Genomic DNA, 27,719 nt, shown 5'->3' on the forward strand with positions numbered 1-27,719 from the left:
AATGTTATGTGGGAACCACGAATTCTAATTTTCAACGAACTACAAATTTTACATAGGAATGTATGCAGACTTTGGCAAAACCACAAAATCAAATATCCACGAAAATGAAAAGTATTCTCAATCCACGAAAAATGGTACCCACGAAAATAAATGAATTCACAGTATAAAAACATATACAGTGCGTTCCAATACTGGTCTTATTTGTGCCGATTTGTATGACGAATCTCACATTTAACAACTAAAACTGACAAATCATAAAAAAATCACACATTTGTAAAACTTTGTGTCCTCAGTCCGTCTCGAAATATATTTAAAAGCTCCAGGCTTGGGACAGGAACAGAAATATTATAACCATATAAACATGTTTCCAATAGCTCAATCCTCCAACCTGACATTGGACAGCGTTGAGTGGCATAATAGTTCAACACTTTTACAAACCATGAGCATCAATGGGAAAGGATTTGTCTCCAAGCCCAAAAACAAAAAGATATTCAAAACAAACAAAGTACCGATTTAAGATCTAGATCACTCTCAATTATCTAAAGCTAGTTTAATATTTATCAATTATGGACTTTTGACGAGGTCAATACGTTATATATTGACCTGTTTAGATTATATTAACCGAGGAAGAAGTTCGAGGTTCAATATAATCTAACATGTCCATATATAACGTATTGAATGAGTGAAAGTCCTTAATTTATATATTACATATGTCCAGTACATTGTGTATTATGGAAATTGACCTCAATGTTCTTTCTGTGTATTTTACATTGTATTTTGCAAGATTTTTAATAGTGACCGTCAATATATATATATATAAATATAAGCATAGCATTTTGCAAGATTTTCAATATTAACAACCAATATATATATGAATAAAAACATAGCGTTTTGCAAGATTTTTTATATTGACCGTCAATATATTTATAAAACAGTCCATATACTTTGTAACCAATGCATCACGTGATCGTAATAACCGATGAAAAAGTAGAATGCTACACCATATGTAATATAAGGCTATAGTAGTTTACCGGTGTTCACATCTCGTAAATCTATTATGAAGCGACAAATCAAGATAAAAACTAAATTTCATGAACGGTGCATTCCTCATCTTCTTTGAAAGTATTTTTTGGAAAGTAATTCATTTTTCATAGTAATTGATATGAAATATTCTTGAAAGTCACTACGTTATCAACTCTTTCAAAACGTACAAAAGATATGATATTATATATTTCAAACTTATCATATGATGATTACAGAAAATTAATAGACTGGATATATTGTAACATCAGTAATCAGGTAATTTCAAAGCGACATTTATTTGTCAACTGAACATTTTCCAGCGTTAATATCTTTGAATTTTTATTGATAAACTGTTTTATCAATATTTCACTGTAAATGTTATTTTATTCATTTGAGTAATTGTTAATATTTGATTGTTTGTTATTTGTTGTTTTGTTTTTTCTTTTATTTTGTTTTACAATTTACAATTAAAGATATCTTTGAAAGTACAGCCTGGAAATTTCCTATTTGGGTTTTGTTTTTACTGATTTAAGTACCTGATTTTTATCACTTACATTGACCATGTTGACTTAAATCAAATGATTTTAAGTATTTCAAATCATTGACTGTAACTTTAGAACAAATGTACTTCAAGATACATTTGAATAAATGAGTTTTTTTTTATTTATCTTACTGATGAGACACAACTGCATTTTGACTTCTGTAATCATGTATATTCAGGTGTTGTATTACGAGTCGTTTTGTGTCGTTGGTATACATATAGCGTACCGATTTATATTCATTCAACGTTCATGATAATTCTTATTATTCTTTAGGAACAAAACCTTTAATTCATAGCCCCCATCACTTTCTGTTATTTTGCAATTTGATGCATTAATGTCTACTTTTTCTTACGTTCAAATAAAGTGGCAGTCATTTCATGTCAAAACTATACCTTATCCTTACTTGTGCTGATAAATTTAACATATCGTTAATTGCATTAGAGCACACTTGTTCCCGGCAGTTTGGTAGTACAAAAATAGGTACTTCTGCTCTGAACAGCAGGGCAAATTTGCCCTCCTAATATAATTTCATATATTTTTTTTTATTATTTAAGACAAACTTTAAACAAGGCTTCTACAGCAATTACAAGTCCTTAAGCTTTTATTTGATACCAAAATTACTCTAATATTTTACTTATTTACAAAGTTACAGCTATGCGTAGGAACTATTTTGTTAAAAATATGTACTACTTTCTAGTATGATCTTTCTGACCGGGGCCGAATTAGTGGTTTTTTACCTTTATGAGATATATTCTATATTTCAAACATGTTATAGTAATCGTTTATTCTTAATAAGATATCTTATATGATTCACAGTTAGTAAGATATCAAATGAAATATATAAGATATCTTATGAATTATATAAATTATCTTTTTGATCTTAACAAATATCTTATAATTTTTTTGCGACATTCTATTTTTTTCCCACAAAAGATATATATTGTATTTTATAAACGATACCTTACCAAGTAAGTAAGATATCTGATAAAAATTATATGATATCGTATAAAGAAAACCCTATCACATTCTAAGTCAGGAGCCTGTTATTCAGAGGTTGTCCGTCATTTTTGTGTTTCGTTTATAATTTTGGCATAAATCAGGCCGTTTGTGGTTAAGTATGCAGATTTTCACATTTTGTCATGTTGGGGTCTTTTATAGCTGCATACACTGCATAGGTTTTCTTCATTCCTTTTAGTGATGTATAGTTGCTTAAATCCCACGTCATCTGGACCCCAGTTGACAATATATCATTGGCAATCATAATACATCCCCTTATAACTATCCTATATTTATACAATATTTCAAACAATTTATTTGATATTTTATAAAGTGTAAGAGCTATCTTAGATAATGTATATGTAATACAATGTTTTATAATTACTCTAAATATCAGCACAACAATGTTAAATCTGCAAATTTGCAGAAGAAATTTTTGCTCATCCCTCGCCGGGATTCTAACTCATGCTATTGGGATATCGTGACAACACCGATATATTAATCTTTACGACAGATAATTTAGCTAATCTGCAATCAATTCCATCTTCAAGCCTAATATATCATGTAGTGTGTTACAACTCTAGATTCTACTGACGAGGACACTAGGCTACCGAAAGTTGAATTTTTAGTTCAGTCTAGGTGGTCGAGTGGTCTAGAGCGCTGGACACATTGCAGGCCATGTTGTCACGATATCTTAATAGCATGAGTTCGAATCCCGGCGAGGAAAGAATAAATATTTGCTTCCGCAAAGTTGAAGATTCAACATTGTTGTGCTGATATTTAGAGCAATTATGAATATAATATGTGTTTTCAGCCGTGTATCACCTTCACTGGTGATCCAATCGATTGATCTGTCGTAGAGTTGTCACTTGTTTAGACGTACTTATCAAATAATACAATATTTTAGATATGTATTATAAATTATATTAGATATTTTCTATTTTCTATAGAGTTATAAAGTATATGAGATATCTTGAACGTTGCATTAATATACGCTCAGCATGTATACGTCTTGTTTTCTGTTTTGATGAATTTTTATGCTAATAATGCGTAATCATTATATGAAAAAAATCCAGTGCAAGTTGGACTAAAGGGTCATGGATTAGAGGTATGTGGTGGAAGATTACCAGGAACGTATGTTGTGGAACAGTTCACCTTCCACTGGGGATCAGAGGATAAAAGAGGATCAGAGCATGAAATCAATGGAAAACATTTCTCTATGGAAGTAAGTTCAATCCATACGATCACTGGGTACCTTTTATGTATTTTACCCTTTTTTAAATTCTTGTTCTATCTAATATCATGAATATAAAACTTTAGTCATCTTATAATATAACTAATGTATTTTCAATGTACTATCGTTCGACATGCCACATGCTCTCTTTAAAAACATCAAAAAGACAAATTTTGAATTTGTTTTACTCGTTTGAAAAACAAATCCAAGACTTTTTACAATTGATAGGATTATAAGATATATATTAAAATATACTAGATCCAGAATAGTGCTTCGGACGCAAGACATTTATATAGTCCTGTTTTATTTTTTACGACGAGATCATCCATGAGTGTATACAACGATAGCACACGGAATATACTTTAACTACTATTTCTTAAGAAAATGAAGATAATGTCTTACAAGATGTAGCCCTCGTTTTTCAAAACGGCCAACGACATACACATAATTATTAGCACAGACACATGCACGTTAAATTTGTAGACAATAGAAAGTATAAGGATAACTGGAATAACCAAACATATTAGATAATACTACGAAAGCAACATCCACTGAACACATGGCTTAAAAAAAACCATACAAAAGGTCTTAATGCAACGAAAAATACAAAGTCAAATAGTTTAACTTGGAACAGACACAAAATGTGTCTTATGGGGATAAACCAGGTTTACCGGTGCATAAACCTCCTACCTTGCCTATCTAGACAGTATGTCTTTAAATCTTACCACGTGATATAGAAATTTTGACTGGACCAGCTACCAACATTACAGCAAGTAAGTTAAAAAATGAAATTAAATACTGTTCACAATTTTAAAAGTAGAGTTAAAAGACAATAACAATATGAACTTGCAAGAAATCTAGATTAACATAGGTAAGACACCTTTAATCATTTCTGAATTCAACAGTATATATGTGTAAAACTATAACACTAAGGTGGCAATGCCAAAACATACTAAATATAAAATAAACTATTATGTTCTTTCTACACGATGTTTTTCTTTTAGATGCATGTAGTGATGCATACTGACAGATTCTCCTCTGTTAATGAGTCCATGAATTGTACCAATGGTCTTGCTATTTTAGGCTTCCTTTTTGATGTAAGTAGTACTACAACGTTCAATAGAAACAAAATAACGTAAAATCTATTCGCTCTGTGTGTGATTTGAAAGAGGTTAGCATTGAGAGAAATGTATGTATGAAAAATAAACTCACTTTTAAATGTATAGATACAATTGACTTCTGAAGACTTCACATTCTTAAGCCATGGATCATTCATCTTTTGTGGGCATACTTTTTTTTTCTCTCAGGACAGACAATATTTTTTTGAATTAAAAGAAAAAAAAATTATGTTCTATTATTTCCTATAAGTTTTATGTGTTGATGTTTTTTTTTTACTTATTTTCGATAAAAAAAAATACTTTTTTCACTTTTCTTTCTCAAACATGTCTTGTCTTCAAGAAATATAAAATCGACCAATTTATTAAAAAAATAAAGCTCACATAGGAACGTTGAATGCTCTGAATTTTTTACGAGTAAAATAGTTCTATCGGAATGAAAACATGTTTTGCAAGTTGAAATTATGAATAATCGTAAGTTGCTGGAAAAAATCAAAATATTTAACCTAAAAAAGAAAGACTTGATAGGGATTGAACATGAGAAAGAAAAATTGCCATATTTTTAACTTTAATTGTGTAGTAGATTTGTTTTTCTCCTTTTTAAATTTACATGTTGCAAGATTTTAAAGCTTTGTAATTTTTTACACATTGATGGTTAAATACCTTTTCTTTCCAGGTTGGGCGACATAATCACAAGTTTGACGAGATCATCAATCATTTACATGATATACAGCATAAAGGTAATAAGATAAATTCGTGAATTTGAATCGAATCATGGGAACTTATTTATTTTAAAATTATACTGAGACTTTGGAATGAATCAAAGGATTTCCATATTGAGCGTCGTGCAATTTAGAGACCTTTCTCTTCCTTCAAAAACAGAATATATATATTAAACAGTTGACAACATAAAACTGAACATACAAGTTTCATTCATACATGTATATATGTTAGAAACAGTCTTTGAAAGATATTATGGGAAAGCGAAATTAAGACATAAACACATAATTATGTTGAAATTTATATTTCGGAAGATTGAATTTAAGATTCCTAATCAATCGTGACCTTGCACGAGTAGCGCTGCATATGAAAGGCGTACATGAATACTTAGGTAAGTTACACGTGCATATCATGCCTTATGGTTAAGCGGGTGTAATATGCATAAAATACAACTGCATTGTAACCGTTTAATTAAATAAAGTCGATCAATTATATCTCCAACCTGCTACTATATGCAAACACAAGAAACAGCTTTCCTTAAAATCGTCATTAGTCGTAACCAAGTCAATGAATCACAGAATGCAGTCGCATTTACAGAGGCCGATTTTGAGACTCTTGCAACGGTACCAGCAATCCGGTTTAACAGCTGACAGTCAACGTTCTGGCCGACCTTAAATCACACCAGCCGCCCAATATCGCTATATCTGGGTACTTATACTGACAAACTGGGCCATTACAGCAACACACACAGAATTAAATGTTACAGGTCTCTGACAAGTATCAACACTCACATCAACTACCCGTTTTACGCTGATGTTCTAGATGTCGTTAATTTAATCTGGGAGCGACTTCGAGTGAATCCCCACCTTCATTGGGATGAATTTCATTTAGTTGGCCTATCAGGAAAGACCCGTTCAGCGCAAATAATTCAGAGTAGTAAAATGTAAGGGTGAATAAATCAAAATGAGACGGTTTTTTTAAGATCGATTTTTTTATCCTCTCCAATTCTCCATATTACAATTCCTGTTGCAAAAATGTATTTCCGTCTTGTGTCTTATTTAAACTGGGGCCCCTCTTTTTACACAATCTTCATTTAATATCATCAATTTATTAATTACTGATTCGGTTAAGCATCTCTGTTGCTGCGAAATATAACACCAAAAACCAACCAATGGATCAATAACGAGAAATATAATAGACAATGATCTGTTTATCTATTTAAGTAAAGAAAAAGGCAGAGTATTACTTTTCAAATAGACTTTTTAGGTAACCACATTCAAATTTAAATCAAAATTTAAAGTTTACCTAAAATGGTTAACAATACGTTAAGAAATGTCTGTCTTTTAAAGTGCTTTATTATTTTTCTTTTGAAACAGAACTATTACTTAATAAAAAAGTTACTTCTCTTAACCACGATTAACCTCAAATGACATCAAATCAAAACGATATAAACATGACATTTATACATAATAGTGAGTGCCACGGTATAACTATTTGGTACTGACTCAACATCGAGCAAAAGATGGTCCAATCTCTGGCGTAGAGATCATACCCTTCCGTTCCATACTACGTAATACTATACAAAATATAATGTGGATTCAATTTTATCATGTTTTTTCGATGGATACTAATTTTCGTGGATTTCGTCGGGACACCTCAATTGGGTCTTACATATGTAAATTAGAAAACACGTGGTTCAAATTGAACGCATCTATGGACAATCTAAAACCGTTCAACGTAACAAGACAATTGCTAATTCTATAAAGAAGTCAAGACAAGGGACGACCACTGGCTAGATGTTTGAGACAAAAGGCACTTTTTGTTCATAGAACAGCGAATCATCCAAACTAGTCACAACTGTTTAAACACAAATAATTCTGCATTATAAAGTGTTTTATATTCTTTTTAAACAGACGACCATGTCGTTCTTAAATCATTCAACTTGACTTCGCTGTTTCCATCAACGGACTGCTTCTACAGATACTATGGGAGTCTAACAACACCACCGTGCTATGAAAGCGTTATCTGGTCAATTTTTAAACAACACATTTATATTTCCAAGTATCAGGTTTGTGCTTCTTTATTTTATGTTTAGACATATGAATCATGTGATATAAGTCAAAGGGCTCTTAAACCAACACAAATTAGAAACATATATGTAACATGTGTAAATGGCCTTCCTTTTTGATTTTTGATTTAGTTGAAGATGTTTTCAAAAAAATTTTGACAATATTCTTAAGCAGACATAATAATATATATTTTAAATCTGTTTCTAATTTAACATTGATTTATGTGCCTTTTTGTCTGGTCAAAATATATATTTCCAAAAACAACCGAGCACCAAACTCAAAAATCAAAGGTCGTCATCTTACAGGACAATTGATATGAGCTGAATATTGAGTGAAATGTATCCTCATGGACACGTGCACTTGAGTAACATATGTTAAGTTAATGTCTAAAAGACAATCCACCAAATTCAAAAGACAAAAACATCAAAAAATCACTTAGAACATACCAATCGTACGTTGTCTATAAAAGTAATATAATTCATTAGTTGAATAATGATTAAGATAAAAAGTGAAAATGACAAGAAAATGTAAATATCATGAATTCACTGAAACTGTGACTTATTATTGATTGACACTGTGTGCTTTGAAATGCATTCTAAAAATTTCAAGATGTACAGAGGACACAAAATTAAAAGATACCAAATAAATACCTTTAGAAGAATTTGCATAGTTACAAACAAGAATGTACGATTTGGCGAAAGAGGTAGGTCTTATTTCTCCTAAATCTATTTCACACTAGGAATCTTTTTTAAAAGTTCCAAGGTTTTTTTGTTATTAAAACTCATTGGATTTAAGAGTCATATGAATTATTTTATATTGATATGTGTTCTCTTAGATTGATATGATTTCTTTTAGATTGATATGTGTTCTTTTAGATTTGAACAACCTTTTAGTGTTTTTCTGAACATTTGAAAAACATTAATACCTAAAATGACTCAGAGGTGCTATTCTAATAAAATTGACCAAGAATATAATGTAGAGGACAATCATAACCAAAACCAAAATTCCATTCAAAATTATTTTATATCATATCTATCATATACAAATAATTTTTATTTCGGTTAGAGAGGTTCGTCGATGCATGTAAAATTGCAAACATTTGTTTTTATCAGTAATGTGTAGCTCTGAAAATATTCTTACTATATGGATATAAGTAAAATTGGTGAAAAATGTTATTCCAGGTGTTATGGTGTATTCTCTTTTTTCTATATTCAAATTAACGAAGGTTTAAATCTTCTGATTTTATTCCTGTCAGGAGCACCACATCCATTGTATTTCAAAATATGTCGAATTTCCAGACTAAATTAAAAGAGAGTCGAAGGATACCAGATGGATATTCAAACTCAATAGTCAAAAATAAACTGACAACGCCATGATTAAAAAGGAAAAACACTAACAGACAAACAACACTACACAAAACAACATAGGAAACCAAAGACTGAGCAACAAGAACCATACAAAACAATAAGGTGATCTCAGGTGCTTCGGAAGGGTAAGCAGATCCTGCTCCACATGTGGCATCTGTCGTGTAGTTAATATTAGTTCAAACCCGGTGATAAGTTTAATTCGGTAGGTCACATTCGGGGAAAGGGATGAGATTGTAGTTATGACAATTGGAGCATATCCGTCGTCATCTGTGAAACACATATGCCATAACGGTCAACCAAATGTTTTATTTAGATACATCACTAAAATGTCAATCAATGGTGTTGTAAAATGGAAAACTACTTCCTTTTAATGAGGCATAAATTTATTAAATCATAGTGTATTTGGTATAATAGAGACATTGCACAAAGTCAACCTGTCTGTGTAAAAGATTATAAAATGAATATCAAGTTGGCAAATCACTATAAAAAGAAAGCTAATAATATAGCGATACAGACTCTACCATGAAGCAGGGATGACCTCCAGTTTTGCGGAGGCTATATTATTCATTCCCCTGGTCCCCTAGTGGCGCCTGTCATTTTGCTTATTTCAAGTAAAAATCCGATTACCAGTCGCATAAAATGGAAAAGAGGATTAGTTTGTGTCTACGACCAGGGTTGCGTTCAATATGGTAGCAGCTATTATAGCCGCTATGTCTATCTATGTTGAACGATATGCTACTTAGCTAGGCTATCCAATTGACATCATTTATAATAACCTATCCGTAGCCATTTTGTATTCTCTATCTATTTAGCGGCTAGACTAGCTATACGTTCAGTAATCGAAATCTACGTATCCCTTTGTAACAGCTGTTATATTTGAACGCACTCCTTTTGAACATATCCGTGGTGATCTGTTGTACAGATAATACCCAAATCAGGTTTGATATCTAAAAGATATAGTATAGGATAAATATAAATTGTGTAGTTCTTTTATATTTTTGTAAACAAAATCATAACTGTATTCAATCTTGAATTTGATATATTCTTGCAGCTAAACCAGTTCCGACTTCTAGGGAAAATACATTTCAATGGAACAGGTGATCTTATTAACAACTATATGAATCCTCAACCATTGAATCATCGGGTTGTCACCTCCAACAGCAAACGATCCATTACATGTTCTTGTGGTGAGAAGTCGAAGACAAGAAGGGGTAAAAAGTTAAAGTCTAGAAGTGGCAAGAAGCCAAGGTCTAGAAGTAGCAAGAAGTCAAAGTCTAGAAATAGAAAAAAGTCAAAGTCTAGAAGTAGCAAGAAGTCAAAGTCTAGTCGTGGCAAAAAGTCAAGGTCTAGAAGTAGCAAAAAGTCAAAGTCTAGTAGTGGCAAAAAGTCAAGGTCTAGAAGTAGCAAGAAGTCAAAGTCTAGAAGTGGCAAGAATTCGAAATCTAGAAGTGACATAGGGTCAAACACTAGAATTGGAATATGGTCAAATACTAGAAGTGGCATATGGTCAAAGATTAGAAGAGGCATATGGTCAAAGATTAGAAGAGGAGACAGCGACAGCGACGATCGATAAATATATCAACGCCATAGATATACCCAACATTTTAAGAAGCTATCTTATATCTAAAATGAAAAGTTTTAAAAAAAAAATGATGTATGACCACAACCTTATAAACGTGTTATAGAATAAAGAATAGAAATACATGTAAGTGTATCGATAAAAAAAATTAATCAATACAATAAATGAAAACATTTTACAAATTATAAGAGTTAAATCTTCTTTACATTAAGGTTTTCCTAGACTTTAGTTTTCAGTGTTGTTTAGATAGAAAATTGCTTAGTTAGGAAACATAAAGTTAACCCTCTTTATACATTATGTAAACTTCATCGAGAATGCTAAAAGCAAAAAATGTGGTGCTCTCCGTCCTTTTATACATTATGTAAACTTCATCGGGAATGCTAAAAGCAAAAAATGTGGTGCTCTCCGTCCTTTTATACAGAGACGTTAAGGATTGAATATATTTGATCTGCTTACCCTTCCGGAGCACCTGAGATCACCCCAGTTTTGGTTGGGTTCGTGTTGCTCAGTCTTTAGTTTTCTATGTTGTGTTTTGTGTACTATTGTTTGTCTATTTGTCTTTTCCTTTTTTAGCCATGACGTTGTTAGTTTATTTTCGACTGATGAGTTTGAATATCCCTTAAAAATCTTTCGCCTCTCTGATGTATAATGTGCATCCGTGATATCTGATATTTTAGTAGTGTATAATTAGGTGTTGCTTCTCCGCAATTTCTCTTATTGTTTCTGCATTATTTTGTGTAATTAATTGGTACATGGTTCTTGCATGCTTACCCACCCTTAAATTCCAAGCTTATCAACTACCACCTTTGAGAAAAGTTTGAGATAGCAAATTTAAATCTCCTTACATTTGCTGGTTTGGACACCTTTAAAATCTGGAACACGATCTATGTAAACTATTTAAACAAAATGGTTTACCTATCTACCCTACCTTGTTTTTCCCAAGAAACAGAACGCAAGTATATAAAGGTTCACCTTAATATTATTATATAGATAAACAACTATCATATACATCACTTTTATAGTAAACTATTATAAAAGAATAAAAAAAGAAGCTTGAATTTTATCAATATTCTTATACATGTTATAATAAAATAAATTTAAAAAAAACAATGCAGTTACCTTATGTTCTTTAATTATCTTTACGCACTTTCTGCCAAGCTGGGATCTTCAGATAGATAGAACAACTGGTTATTGTTAGTGATGTTAACGAAATGGTGACGTCAGGAAGCATTAAATTTCGGAACATAATTAACTAAACAAATTATTATTGGCTAAGTTACGGGTTCAGGTACCTGCCTTAACGGCCTACTCGGTTCAATGGTCACCAGCCTTTTTAGACCCTCTTTAACGTTTTCTCTATATAAACTAACTCGTTTTAGCGGTCACCTGTCTAACGCGGTCAGCGGTCACCTGATTTCGGCAATAAATCGTCTTTTCAACTTTTAATAACAGTCATTTTAATGATTGAACTACCAAACAAATTATGACGAATTCAGTATTGGAGTCAAAATGAAAGTGAAATTCAAAATGATAAAGAGATCGGGCAATAGACGATGAATTCGTGAATTCCCCGTGTTCCACTCCTTTCAGTTTCCATTAAAAACCGTATCAACGACTTATTCATGTTATTACCATGATTAGTATACGAATATTAACATATTTCAAATTTTTCTTCAAATTTACAGCACCGGACTCTGCCATTTTTTTTTAATTTACTGAGAGTTCGATAAGATTACTAATTGGAAACATTATAAAGAATTTTTGGGAACCTCCTTTATAATGTCAACTCTCTTGAGCGGTCATAGTTGGTACTTCCCAAGAGTGACTGCTTAATACAGGTTTGACAGTATTTAATAAAATATTCTTCTTTGGTCGTAATGCTTTTCTCCAAGTTTTAGAATGACACTTTAATTTTACGGAAAGCCAAAGAACTTTATTTTACAAGATAACTGTGTAAGGAAATAAGGTATATTAAGGCCACTTTACGAACCACGAAGTCAACAATAAAAGAAAAGAAATCTACCAAACAGTGTCCTAGAGCAGTGCATCAAATATGTAACTTTGTACGGCAAAATTCAAAACTTACAATATGATAAATGTCAGACTAACAATTAAAAAATATTTTCATAAACACATGAAATATTTTACCAACCATCCATCATCATCGTTAATGTTAAGATCTGAGCAAAGGGTTTATCCAAATAGATTTTTTACCGAATATTATGGTAATTAAAAAGGAAAAGTCCCTAAAAACTGACAAATTATACGTTAGACTTTGTCAATAATCGTCGAGTGGAAAACATCCGACATATTTCTGACTTGATACAGGCATGTTCTGACAAAATGGTGGGTTAATCCGTGTTTGAGATCCAACTTCACCTCCCACCTGGGCGACAGCTGTATAAATTTGCATTATATTGACAAATGTTGAGAGCAACCAGAAGAGACAAAATTGGCTTAAGTGACAATAATTGTGATCAATCAGCGAAAAACAGTGTGCATATATCATAGTTAGACACCATAACTAAATATACTATTAAAAAACAGACATACATACAACTAAACCTATCAAGGAATCCAACAAATACGTAAATGTAACCAATTTTGTATAGTAAAAAATTATGACGTTTACACATGTTCCTATACAGTACAAATAAGTAAAATAGAAATATATATATAAGCGTACACAAAATGAAACTAACACTATCAAAAGTTCATGCGTACGAAGCGTCCTTCCATACTAACACGCATCAGTAACACTCAAAGCCAGAAAGAGAAAAATCGGATCTATAGATAACAAGCCACCTCAAGAGTCATACGACCAAATGGGTCAGGAAAGTACCAAGATCAGTGAAGGGAAAATCAGAAGATACACAACAGCAGCACCTATAATATAGAACTCTTGACCATACTGTTTTATTTAAGAATTGAATACTGACTATATATCTATTAGGTCCTGGTTCCTTCCGATGAACCTTTAAATACAAAAAACGAGACGAATCATTGGCAAAACCCTGGTTCAATATTTTTTTGCTCGGACACCAATGACGTTTTACAAAGTGTGAGTGACATCTGCACAATTTTGGATAGCGTATAACTTGAGATAAGCATATTCCATTCGGGTGAGTTTGGATAGTGCTGGTAAGGTGAGGAAAGTTCATAATTTCAAAATTGAAATTGTCTCGTTTGTCAAAGACTCTGGTACTGAGATGACGGCTGCAAAAGAGAATAGCTCTGGTCATACTTCCACCTAAGGTCTCGATTTTGTGTCTGTTTGTCAAAGAAAGTAAAACGGAAAATACTAAAGGGAGAATATAAACTCATAAATTGGAGGAATTCCGATAAAATCTTGGCAAAACAAACCCCAAAAAATGACGAAAGGTCAAATTACAGGAGGCCAGACACAACATTGTCTCGCATTAGTATTAACTTCTATAAAACTTACGGCACCATCGTCTGCGCCGTAAGTTTTCCAAATTGTCTTCTACAAGGCAACGAGAAGAACTTAGAAGTCGTGCTTAATGATGAATTAGTCTTGGTCGATAAACACAAATCAATAAGCAATAAAAATTTGGTATGATTGCCAATGAGACAACCATCCAAGTCAGCCCATTTAAGAAACTACAGGTAACCGTAAGTTCGTTGTATTTGACAATGAAAAATCTCTATACTTAAATAAACGAGTGATACAGTATTATTCAAACACGATTAGGTCAACTATTACGTAAACTTTATTGTTTTTATACATAAAAATATACAAATTATATTGTATAACGAATTATTTGTCGTTATGTGTAAATTTGAAGGATTTTATTCACATATGGACAACACATACTGAGCTAAAAATAATCCACCTTTACAAATAAATTCATTAGATAAGTAATTTTAAAATACTATTAGACATCGTCACCATAAGCCGAAACCGAAATCGAAATCGGTACTAAAACCGATTGAATTGAAAATGTGAATGGAACTCAAATCATCTACATAGTTTACGTATGCATGTGTATTGTTCATTACCTTAAATCGATGTTACTTAAAACATAATTTGTCTTGAATCTTTTCAACAAAAAAAGATGCACATTAAATCAAACTCTACACAAGTAATACACAAATTTAAATGTTGAAATAACTATATTTTTAAAGTACCTTATTCAAGAAACATGTTTCGTAGAAAGGGACTGATGAACACATGGTTCTACAATTTGACAAATATCGTTTCGACCACGCCTAAATCATGTATAAAAAGAACCTACGTACGGTTTAACCTATTATAATACGTTTATTGGAATGTTCCACATACACAATGTAAAAGAGGGACTAACAATATTTTCATAAATATCGTCTTTTTGTGAATAAATAATGTTGAATACATAATAGGTCTCAACGTCAAAATCAAAGATTGTACTGATATAAAACATAACATGTGGATTACATCAGAAACAAAGAAAAACAAGTATTAATTGATATTGTCATATATTTACATTTATATTCACAATTGTTAAAAAATCTGTGTGATTGTTTTTTTTTTTTTTTTTTTTTTTATAAAAGCTTTTTGAAGTATAATTATTCAACATGTGTCTTATTTTATTCAGATCAAATATATGAGTAGAAATTGATATTTAGATAATTAATTTTGACATGATACTTTCTCAAAAATGTTAAGAAATATAGGGTTGCTTATTGAATTTCAAACATAGAAAATAAACATAAAAGAGGGACGAAAGATACCAGAGGGACAGTCAAACTCACACTGCATCAACTGTATATGCAACAGCATACCGTCTTCGTCATATACAAAACAAATTTGTCGACCAAGAGCTGTAAATTGCATATAACCTGACTTCACTTAAACATGAATATTGTGTATTAATTAAATTGAATTAAAATTCCATTAATGTTTTCAAACTACCATTTACACATGTTACACTAATTTATAAATGATCGGAATAACAACTTTGGCATTTCTCTACAGGAGATGGTCCCGTAGGGGCTTATTTTGGCCTACTATTTGAAGTGCATCTGATGAAAGATTTTTGACATTCTTTTTTAACACTTAAGTGTCTTCTCCAGTCGATTCAATTAGTTTCTGTAAAAGATTTGAACTAATTTGGTCATTAAAGATGCTTAAATTGAAGCTTAAAAATGAAAAATCTATCAAATATGCCATAAAACGTCACTTTTCAGATGTGTTTGTTTAAAATGGAAATGGCCGCATTCGTGTTCAGTCCCAACCTTCATATATGTTATGTATTATCACCAAATACAACGTATATTTAAATATTAAGACTGAACACAAGTGCAGCCACTTCCATTTTAGACAAAAACCGCTTAACAATTAGCACAAATGCTAAGATTTTAGTAATTATGCATGAATTAATGATACTAGTACCAGATGCATGTGAATTGCAATGTCAACAACAGTCCATATGTATGTAACAAAAGTATTCTACTTTCCAATAAATAGCTAAAATATAAAAATAAAAAGATGTGGTATGATTGCCAATGAGACAACTCTCCACAAGAGACCAAATGACACAGAAATTAACAACTATAGGTCACCGTACGGCTTTCAACAATTAGTAAAACACATACCGCATAGTCAGCTATAAAAGGCTCCAAAATGACAAATGTAAAACAATTCAAACGAGAAAACTAACGGCCTGATTTATGCACAAAATAATGAACGAAAAAAATATGATATAATGCAAAAAACGACAACAACTGAAGTACTGGCTCCAGACTTGGGACAGGCACATAAAGAATGTGGCGGGGTTAAATATGTGAGCGGGCGCCAAACCTTCTCCTAACCTGGGACAGTAGTGTATCAGTACAACATATGAACAAACTATCAAATCAGTTGAAAAGGGCTTAACTCATCAGATCGACACAAAGCACAAAAAAGTAACAAAAACAAAGATTGGACGTGACAGAGTACCTAAACATCCCCACAACAAAAAGACAATAAGTACAGATCTGAGAGTACATTCAGTTACTGACAGCGAGTTCATGCCTATAACAACTATAATAAATAAAATCATGCATCTAAGAATAAAAGTTTACATTTTTAACAAATTTTTGAAATGCTATATTTTGGGGCTAAAATGGGGTCTTACCGGGCCTACTCCTTCCATAAATAAAGTGGAAGCTATTTTCGAGACATAGATACTATTTAAGCAGCAACAAAAATTTGAAGCCTGTTATCTGTGATGAGTTTATTTTGAGCTTCGGTTGTTTTTATATAAAAGATACAGAAAGGTTATGTAAAGGGCAAATCATTGAGATAAATAAATGTTTTATACAGTATATGAAATATTATAAATCGTTAATGTAACTACCTGTAATTATTTAAACCTTGACATAACCCTCAATCAAAAGGTTACCTGTCGTCCTAGGCATAGATAGTAGGTGAATGTACCGATTAGTTTCTGAAAATGTCTGCCAAATACGAACTAAGAAATATCACTTGTATCATAGTGGTAAATCATAGATACACATGTACTTAAACGTAAAAAACAATTTATTACAAAATTGCTGAATCAATATAAATATAATGTCACAAGTATAAAAATCAATGCTTACACTTTTTTGTATGCATTTCAAAATGGGATCTACGACATTTGTTACTTCTTTCATTTTTTTAATTGGAACTTATTTGGCAAATGGTGCAGGTAATTAATACGCCTTTGTTTTTAATATACAAGACTTGATTTTGCCATTAAAAAAGCACATTTGTACTACGCGTTCATTTTGAGATATTACCGTTGCATATTTTTTTTTATAATTAAGATAAATATTGTGCACTGTGCATGTGTATTTGACACGTCCACGACTTGCATCAATTTACTTTCAGGTACGCTCACTCTGATTTTGAGATGGATAACTGCAATAAAAGTGTTGCTCCCTTGCTTTTGGTTTTTGACAACATAAATAAATTTTACCTAAAATCCATTCCTTTTCCATATAAGTTCTGACTAATCATAATAGACGAATTATTTTAATCCGTTTTGTCTGAGAACAATATTAGAAACCCGCTTTGTCTCTCCTTAATTCATTCTGTTAACATTCCGTCTTCTTTTTAATGAATAATTCTATAAATCTCTTCCATTCTAATTCATTTAAATATCGACTTATCTTACCCAAAAAATCATCATGGATACCTGGCTTATATTTATTTTTTACGCCATTTCGTTTCGCCATCAAAAGACTCACCAGTGACGCTTGAAAGTTAAAAAAAAAAAAATGAAATACGAAGTAAGAGAACGTTCATTGTAAGAAAAACGGTTTAGTCCAAGATTTTTTGAATCCATGCGTAATGAAAGGGATTTTTTAATCTATTTTAGGTATCGTATTTTATTATAACATCGGTACATGTAAAAATAAATGTGGATTTCAACACCAAATAAACTTTTTTTATGTATCAATTTTAAGATAATTACATATTATAATACCCCGTTGAAAATGAATGTTAATGTTTATCCCCTAATTAAGTAGCCTTCCACATATCAATCAAACTAATTGATGTTCACCATGAAACGGATTACTATTCTTCAAAATGTAATTGATTATGAATGACAATTGTATTGATATTTACAATATAAAATCCATTGTACTTTGGATTGTGGATTTATATCTCTTTCCAGACCTTTCATATTGCATTTCGTAAAATTTATTTCTCCCATCCCAAGGGTCAATGAAGGAATTTTAAATATTTTTTTTTGCCTTAAAATAAACGTTTTTTTGTATGGAACTTTGCAATTAATATAAACGTATGTTGATTTACATCCCATGAGTCATATTTGTCAAGCGTTGTAAGTGAACAAGTACTCTTAAAATGTATATATTTTTTTCTTATTTTCGAGATACAGATAATTTATTGAGGAATAAAAAAAGTAGGAAAGTTTTTATAATTCCCAAAAAGGGGTTGTATCGTGCGATTTCAAACTTTTTTCAAAAAAATGTGCTACCAAACATACTACGGATTTTTTTACAATATAACATATTTTGAAGAAAAAACAATTCGACGACAGAATTAGGAAATACTTTTTGTTGCATGCTTTCCAAAAAAAATTAAAAAAAATAGAAAATTTGAAAATTAAGTTTCACTTAATACTAAATATGAATTCAAAGTATATGGAGATAAATGTAACTTTGATGACCAACTGCATTGAATGCCAAACAATTTGAAATCTGTTCCAACGATAGAGGTATACTGATTTATATATAGCCGTCTGTTCATTGGAAAACCACTGTATTTCTGTCCGTAACACTCTTCAGTTGGATTTTTTGAATCAACTAAAAATTTAAATAATAAGTATTAAAAAGTATTAAGCTTAATATATATATATAAGAAAACCCGTTTGAGACATGTCCAGATCCATTACCTGTTTTCATCTTCTTTTTTTTTTTTGCACATATATGTTTGGTTTTTTTTTTATAATTTTGTACGTGTACGAAATGATCGTCGCTTTTTTGTAGCAAACCACAAATCAGCCACTCTTTTTACCTAAAATAATCTAACGATAAAAGCTTCTCAACACTTTTCAGTATGACTTACGATATATTTTAGTCGTAAATTTGTTTGCGGACAAATAGAGTCGCAAGCGTTCCAAATTTGCATATTGGTAAGGTAAGCTTTACAACATTCCAGATCCATTATATTGCTACTGCTTGTTTTCTAAACTGATGCATGTTCGTCACCTCGGTGCATATATAAGAAGTTGTCCTCGAATATTTTGCACCAACAAAACATCAGAGCTTCGGGATATTATAGTACCCAACTTAATTTTTATTTGGTTTTGTGAGATACATTTTAAGAGCAGTCTTTTATATTTTTTTTATTTTTGTTGTATACACAAAAGGAGACGCAGTATAATTGCAAATGAGTGTGTGTACTTTACATTGATGCGCGAAAAAGAAACTTCTGTCGATTTATTCTCACTTAACGCAAAACAGAGCTGTTGGATGTTTAATACAAGTCTCATGTAGATAAATTACATCTTGATATTTGGTACAAATTTTAAAATTTGTTAGCTATACCATAAACCTATGTACATACGTTTGTCAAAATTTTATATGTTCACTAAAATGCAAGAGCAGGTGTATAAATGAGTAGGCGGATTTTCTTATCTCCTCTTTTTATTTCTTTTCAGTTCATAAATGGGGATATCATCATGGCGTAGGTAAGTTTTTATAACATAATCATGATACACATAGACAGAATTCAACTTAAAACTCATTATCTGATAAATAGTATGTCCTTATTGACTTGTTATACGATTATTTCCTAGTGTTATCTTTTTTTTCTTTTTCTTGAAATATAGAAAATTCAATGAATAAAATCCAATGATAATAGTTAGTATTGATGGTAAACCAAACTTTCTATTACTCTCACAACCTTGCATCAAGTGTTTTATTATACCCAAAACAAACATCTTTTAGGACAAAAAATACATTATACAACCAAAATGGGGACGAATACTCACATTCACATGAACATGGTGTTTGATAAGGGTTTTTGGCTTGTGGTTTTTAAAAGTATTTGAATAACTGTAATCAAAACTAGGTAGACGTGTGTTAATTTTTGCTATACATACAATTGCCGTTAACTGAAAATGTATTGCTTAATATGCAGTGCTGTTACTTTAGTTGCATATAGCTATTATTTCTTAAGTCTTTTCTTTGTGAAATATGTCTAAATTATATTGTGTGCCTCCGCTATTTTAGCCAAATGACTACTAGTCTAGTTACCTTTTCTTAGACGTGCAGGTGCGCACCAGCATTAATAGGAAAATTTGTATTTCGTGCTGACGAGGCTATTTACCGCCGGCAATAAATCAGCTAATATTTTGTTAGAGACAAACGTTGTGTGTTATATTGCATAAATGATCAATCTGCGAGAAACTGTTTATTTTCATTTTTTTGTTAGGCTTTTTTTTTAAATAGTTAATAATTGTATTTTTGTTTTGGTACAAATTAGACCCAGAACACTGGAAGAACTTATTCCCGACATGTGGTGGAGAGCAACAGTCTCCGATAGATATTAAGACTTCTAAGGTCAAGACGGATAGAAGTCTAGGACAGCTTGATTTTAGTAAGCTAACGACGGAAAAGAATGTCAAACTTGAAATTCAGAATAACGGACATACTGGTATGTACTACAAATAACAGAGATATAGCCAATTTTCCTTACATTTCTTTCACACGAGGGTTCAAAATCCTAAAATTGATGAATACTGAGTTAAACCTTATTCATATTTGTGAAAGAATCTTCAACAAATTAGCATACATCCATAGAATTAAAATTGTATTGATCATTATACCTAGCTGTTGAAGAGAGTGTTGATAACATATTGCAAATGTATTTTGTCAAAGTTGGGTCGTAAGTGACCTATATTTTATATTCCAAAAACAATAAGAATGATATTTTCTTTCGATAATATTATGCTTTGGTTTTTTTTTAAACTTTCTTTTTCATTTATGGAAATAACACGTAAACAATCAAAATCTACAAAAATATCCACAAATTGCCTTCTTGTGCCATCTAAAAGCGTTTATACTAATTCGATCAACTATAATAAATAGTGTTACCGAGTTTTAGTACACACATGAAAATGTAAACTTTAGAAAAAATTGAACGAACATTTTAAAATCGAAATGAATAAAAGTGAAGTTAATCGATGGAAACTAGTCGTTTAATTTTGTATTAAAATAGGACGTGTCGTTAAAATGATTGCTAACGACCAGTATAGTCAAATTACCCTTCATGTAACAGTAAGACAATCAACAATGAGAACATCCTTTGTAGATAGTATAAGATAAACGACCCCAGAATGACATAATTTGAAACATTTCTACATAGAAAAACAACTGCCTGCTTTATGCTTAAAAAATGATCATAAAAAAATTCTGGTAGTAACCGACTACAACCACTAGATTATAGGCTCCTGTCTTTGGGAAATAAATATAAAAAATACGCTGAATTTTGTAACAGTTCAACCAAGCAACAAATGTTTATTTCAATTGAAAAGGCTTGAGTAGTTAGATGGAAACTATCAAACAAATAAAACTACTGAAAGTACAGAAACTTCCGATTTAAAGACTCTCTCAGTTACCTAAAGCTAGGTTAAGGTGGCTGGGTGGTATAAATATCTAATATAGGATTTGGCTAATACTTTTTATAAATCAAATTTATCATATATTAAGTGGAAAATAAAAATAAAAAAATGGGTTCACCGTCTAGTTAAATTTTTTTGAAGGGTTCAAGTTTATTGGTTTTCATTCAAGATTACTATAGAAATGATAGGGAAATGAATGCATAGCCATCTTTTTTGAAGAATTTCTCATGAAACCTAATATAGGATTTTTTAATGTTTGTGTTTTTTCTGTTGCTTAAATAGTCTTTTTAAATAATAAAAAATAAAATCAACAAGTCACCGTCTAGTTAAGACAAAAAATGTAGATCATTAAAAATGATGAGTATTATTTCAAAAAGGGAGATAACTCTGTCTTTTACACATTTTTCTAATTTTGAGACCAGATATAGAAAGACCTGGTTATAAAAACTAGTTATACCTTCTATACATGTAAGACCATATATAATATATATAACATTTCCAAACAGTTGATTTGCATATTGGTTGCCATGGCAACCAGCAGTCAAAATGGAAAATCACTAATTTTTGGGATTTTTTTTAAATTTTCAGTTCAAATTCAATACCAAACAATTTGAAAAATGAGCAGGCAGTATCTATTACAATAGGGGTGTGTTTGTTTTTAGAACCTGCATATTTATATGGACTGTGGAATTCTTGAGGCAAATAGTTCTTAGTTTGTCTGCCCGTTCACTTGTTTAATACCACTGGTTTCAGTTTATAATTTTATTATCTCTTGCTTGATTGTAATAAAACTTGCCTTTTTTATGAAACCTAGAGACTCACTCAGACTACTGACTTAAACTGATTTTTCAGTTTACAAGACAATCCCCCATCTGCAATAAATATCCCACCTCAGGGACCTCTAACATTAGTATTCCAATTTTGATGAAACTTTGCAAGGTATTTTTATTTTGTTGGTGTTCTGTACATAAATCAGGCTGTTTTGACATGTTTGAATTGCCTTACATTTGTCATTTGGTTTTATAGCTGGCCAAACGGTATGGAGTTGGCTCATTGTTAAAGGCCATAGGGGGGCATATACATGTATCTCTTAACTTCTATCTCTTTTGGTCTCTGGTGGCAAGTTTTCTCAGTGGCAATAATGCCCCGTATATCCCACCTTTTTATATATATTTGAAATTTTAAACACAATGCTGACAAATATAGCACACAGGACAGCTTCTATGTTTGTTGTATAATGGAATTATTACAGAAGCATATCTAAGTTTGACATAGACAAATTATTCTTTCATTTCCTAGTACTTGTTTATGTATAAAAATTAATACATGAGATAGTTGAACCTGATACACCCGCCATATAATACTTTTTTATATCTGTCAATTTATCCGTTTTATGCTTTTGAAATTACGTACATAAAAAATTTCAGGTTTAATAGTGTGATATTAGATTTGTATTAAATAGAAAATGTGTCTATAAGACACAGGATGTCCTGCCATTAAATGTAGGTCACAGTAATCAAATTGTTGATGACCTGTGTGGTATCATAAAAGAATAATGTAGTGATGATATATCACAATAGGTTTCTGTGAAATGAACCTAAACACAAGACTTAATGGTAACCAAAGACACAAAAGCAATAAATGTAGGTCAAAGTGACTCAAGTAATGTATAGTACTACTAGTATACAAGATGTCTGTGGAGAAAAAAATATCACTGATATATTACCATTAGTTTCTATGAAATAGAGATAAATGCAAAACTTTACTGGAAAGGGATGTACATACTTATGAACTGACAAAGGTATACTAGTATCAATCTATATAATCCATCCACATTTGTGGCAGGGCATAATAAAATCCAATCTTGGTAACTTTTTCAAATAAATATAAATAACAACATGCATTATTGTGACAAAAGTACTCATTTATGATCAAATTTCAGTTCCCATAAATTACTTATTAAGATTCAATAAATTCTCCCAAAAAATTAACTAATTTAAAAGTGTTGAATTGCATGGTTTGATTAGTAGCAGGCCAATTTCACAGGTTTATTCTATTCATATAACCTTATGATTTTCTTTTCAAAGTGTGCCAATTTTTAAAAATCCTGTTCTGTATAATCAGTTATGCAAATACCTGTCACCCCCCCCCCCCCCCCCTTCCTCCCTCTTACAATTAATTTAAGTGCACACATGTTTTTTATGCTAAAACAGTGTTTTTGAGATTTATAAAGTTCTCAACAGTAAATTATTTTGATAAGTGTGCCTTTTTCATTTCATATACTACCTTTATTTTCTTTGGTAGGATAGTAAGTTCACCAAATACAATGAACATGTGTATGACAATTGGGACTAACATTACAAGCAAGTTTTCCACTAAAAATTGAAAAATATATTGCATTAGCATACATTGTACTTCTTAACATATGCAAAAACAATCTATTTCCTATAGCTTCTGTATTAATTTTTATGTGTAAATATGCGTTATTGCCTAAATTGACCAAATAACTTTTTTCAATCATGATGATGATGGGAGTTTTTAACGACTTTGACTGGCTATACAGCCCTTGCACTGTCATTTTTTTTTCTATTCAATTATACATGGCCAAGCACGTTTTATACTCATGTGGAAGAATTAAAAAACCTTAAAAATTTTAATTTGGTAGAAAAAAAAACATTTTTATGTCATGCATCATGCATGTAAAGCCACCTTCTTTTGATAATCCTTTATTTTTCAGGCACACATTAATTAAAAATTTTGAATAATTGTAATAAATCTTGAATCCTTGATACACTGAATGATTCTTCAATTGCTTTACATACATGCTACATAATATATTAGGGCATTTAACATTGTTAAATAAATTAATGTAAAAAATAAACTACCCAGGCTAAGCTACATGATTAAAATGGATATATCAGTATTGTCTTTTTAAAATAAAGATTGTATATTTACTTTGTCAACTCTTTTATAATTCCCTACTCTAACATGTCTAAGGTCATGCAAAGTCTATAAAAAATGTCTATTCAGTTTGAAAATAAAATTATTTTATTATTTTAAAGAGGTGGATTTAGGGGAGGTACATATATGGTTAATTCATAGCCTTTTTACATGTCCCACTTCAACCGTTGCCTAGTTTGGGAAGCCTTTTGCCCCTTTTTTCGAAATCCTGGAAACATATTTGTAACATTTTGTTACCTGCATTTCTTTCAGACAATACCTGTTAAATGAAAATATAAAAAAACACACTAGACTTGCACTTTCTCAATTAAATTTTTACAGGCCTTTTAAAGCTGACTATGTGGTATGGGCTTTGCTCATTGTCGAATGCGGTGCAGTGACCTATTGTTGTTAATTTCTGTGTCATTTGTTCTTTTGTTTTATTGGATATCATACCACATCTTTTTTTTTATATAATGTTCTACTTTTAGGCAAACATATATATTAAAATCATAGAATATCTACCAGCTCTAACTCAAAATATGGATGTTCACTTCCCATATGTTAAAAATACAAAACATGTACATTCATTTGTATGTAATAAAGAAATTATAAAAGTAACGAATCAATGAAATAACCTGAATAACCTTTTACATTTTGCCACTGTGAAAATAATTATAAGAACTATTACATGTACCCCCCTTTTTCAATTCCAACTGATTTATAAGCATAGCCTGATTTGAATTTATCTAACTTTTTAATTCTGTCCATGAAAAGTGTACTGTTCTAGCAAAACACATACTGATATAACTTTATTAATTAAGACATTTGACATAGAATTTAAAAAAGAGAACAAAATTCTAATACAACAGTAAATTGTTTGAAATATATAGTTCAGTATGCACCTCACCTTATCCATGTTATCATTAAATAATCAACACAGTATGATATGTGCCAAGTTTTACATGAATTATCTACAGGAGGGACCCAGATTTTTTGAAAAAGAGGGTGGTGGGGTTACTGATGGATGGACAGACAGACAGACTGACAGAGTGCAAACCAAAAGTCCATTCGACTTCGTCAGTAGGGGACTAATAATCTAAACTAACAACAGGGTAAATGAAAATTCTGTTTGCCATAGAAACTCCTGCCTTTTCCCCCGAAAAATCAAATAGTCATTAGTATTAATTAACTTATGGTGTCTGATGTAGACAACATTCTGTATGTATGTGCCTGTCCCAAGTCAGGAGCCTGTTATTCAGTGGTTGTCGTTTGTTGATGTGTCACATTTTTGTTATTGGTTCATTTTTTGTACATAAATTAGGCCGTTAGTTTTCTCGTTTGAATTGTTTTACATTTGTCACTCCGGGGCCTTTTATAGCTGACTTTATGGGCATTGCTCATTGTTGAAGGTCATTTGGTCTTTTGGAGAGTTGTCTCATTGGCAATCATACCATATCTTCTTTTTTATATATAACACAACTGCCAAGTTGCAAATAAATGGTGATTTAGTCAACACACCATGAATTACATTATACCATCGATCTTAGTTGTAAGATTAACCATGGTAATGTGCAACGACTCCTGGACCCTAAGTGGTCTGTAAATAATGTGTCATAACATTTACCACAAGTACACTGTACATTGAGCATCACTCATTTTAGTGTGGGTATTGCTGTGTTTTTGCTTATTCCAACCAGTCCCTGTCCTAAGTCGTGAAATTCTAGTCTTTTTTAGTCTTGTATGTATTTTAATTTTTGGTTCATTTATATGTTTTGGCGTTAAGTGTGACGTCCATTTTCCCTGGACAATACATTTTTGTTTAGGGGCTAGCTGGACCCTGCCTCCAGGGGCTGATTTTCTCGCTGTGTTGAAGACCCATTATACCCATAGTGGCCACAGGTCATCTTCTATTTGGTTGGATTGCTGTCCTGACATGTAATTTCCCCCGTTTCCATTCTCAATTTTATATAATTAAATTTAAAAAACACATTAATGTTTGTCCCTGTTTTTTGCTTTTTTTTCCATTTCCGTTAAAAAAATAACTTTCAAATGATTTTACGGTCGTGAATCTTTCTTGTGCTGGGATCATTCGAACACGATGTAAAAATTATATATCTTTAATAAACGAAGGATCGCATCGCTAGAAACTTAAAAAATACTTACATTTATGTTCATAGTTTGTTTACAAAATATTACATACATTTTACGCATATTTCCGGGTACTTTTCTAGTGTAAAACAAGTGTGAAACTGCTTCATAAGCTACTAAAATGAAGATCGTGTTCTAACATTTTCGATCTTTGTTTCAGTATTCATGAAAAGCAGCCCACGTGTTCAATTATTGTGATTTATCTTGTGTTTATCTTCTCACGCCGGCAAGAACATGCCATTACCACAAAACGGAAGTGCATTTACAACAATGAAAATAACAATAAATTTTTTTGTAAAATTCTAGAATTACAGTTTTCGATAACAACATTCTTTTGTTATATATTTAAATCAAATAGATTATTTATAATAATCAAAATAAATTATTATTGACAATTACGACAATAGGATGACTTACGATATCGATGCGCAACTTCCTGCGCAGTTGGCGCGAAAATTTGAACCCGCGAGCCCCCTTAAAGCTCAATTTCATCTATAATACTAGTATACAATCGGTCAAGGTAAAATATCAATAATAATGATTATCATAATTGAAACAAAATTGTTCTCACATACTAGTATTTCAAAGTATAATTATGTAATTCGTACAAGACGCACTTATTAGTCACTTATGAGTTCAATCATTATTAACCCTAAGGAATCAAAACCTTAAAACAGTATTTTACAAGTTTGAGATTTAGCTAGATCTATGTAAAACCCGGTTGAATCCACCATTTTCTACATACAGAAATGCCTGTACTTAGTCAGAAATATGACAGTTATTTTCCATTCGTTAGATGTGTTTGAGCTTTTGATTTTGCCATTTGATTAAGGACTTTCCGTTGTGAATTTTCAATTCCCTTTGAG

The 27,719-nt window shown here is 31.3% G+C and overlaps 1 protein-coding gene across 1 annotated transcript in view; it reads left to right on the top strand.

Moving 5' to 3' along the window:
- Positions 1-27,719, top strand: part of LOC127712873 (uncharacterized) — a 94,964-nt gene that overhangs the window by 60,565 nt on the left and 6,680 nt on the right. Inside the window, exons 5-11 of the mRNA XM_052219477.1 lie at positions 4,800-4,892; positions 5,587-5,650; positions 7,544-7,698; positions 10,118-10,636; positions 17,289-17,316; positions 19,798-19,827; positions 20,625-20,795. Of these exons, the coding sequence (XP_052075437.1) occupies positions 4,800-4,892; positions 5,587-5,650; positions 7,544-7,698; positions 10,118-10,636; positions 17,289-17,316; positions 19,798-19,827; positions 20,625-20,795 (1,060 nt within the window). The remainder of the gene's footprint in view (positions 1-4,799; positions 4,893-5,586; positions 5,651-7,543; positions 7,699-10,117; positions 10,637-17,288; positions 17,317-19,797; positions 19,828-20,624; positions 20,796-27,719) is intronic.

The sequence above is a fragment of the Mytilus californianus genome, unplaced genomic scaffold (assembly GCF_021869535.1).
Source record: "Mytilus californianus isolate M0D057914Y unplaced genomic scaffold, xbMytCali1.0.p SCAF_8, whole genome shotgun sequence".
Classification (NCBI taxonomy): Eukaryota; Metazoa; Mollusca; class Bivalvia; order Mytilida; family Mytilidae; genus Mytilus; species Mytilus californianus.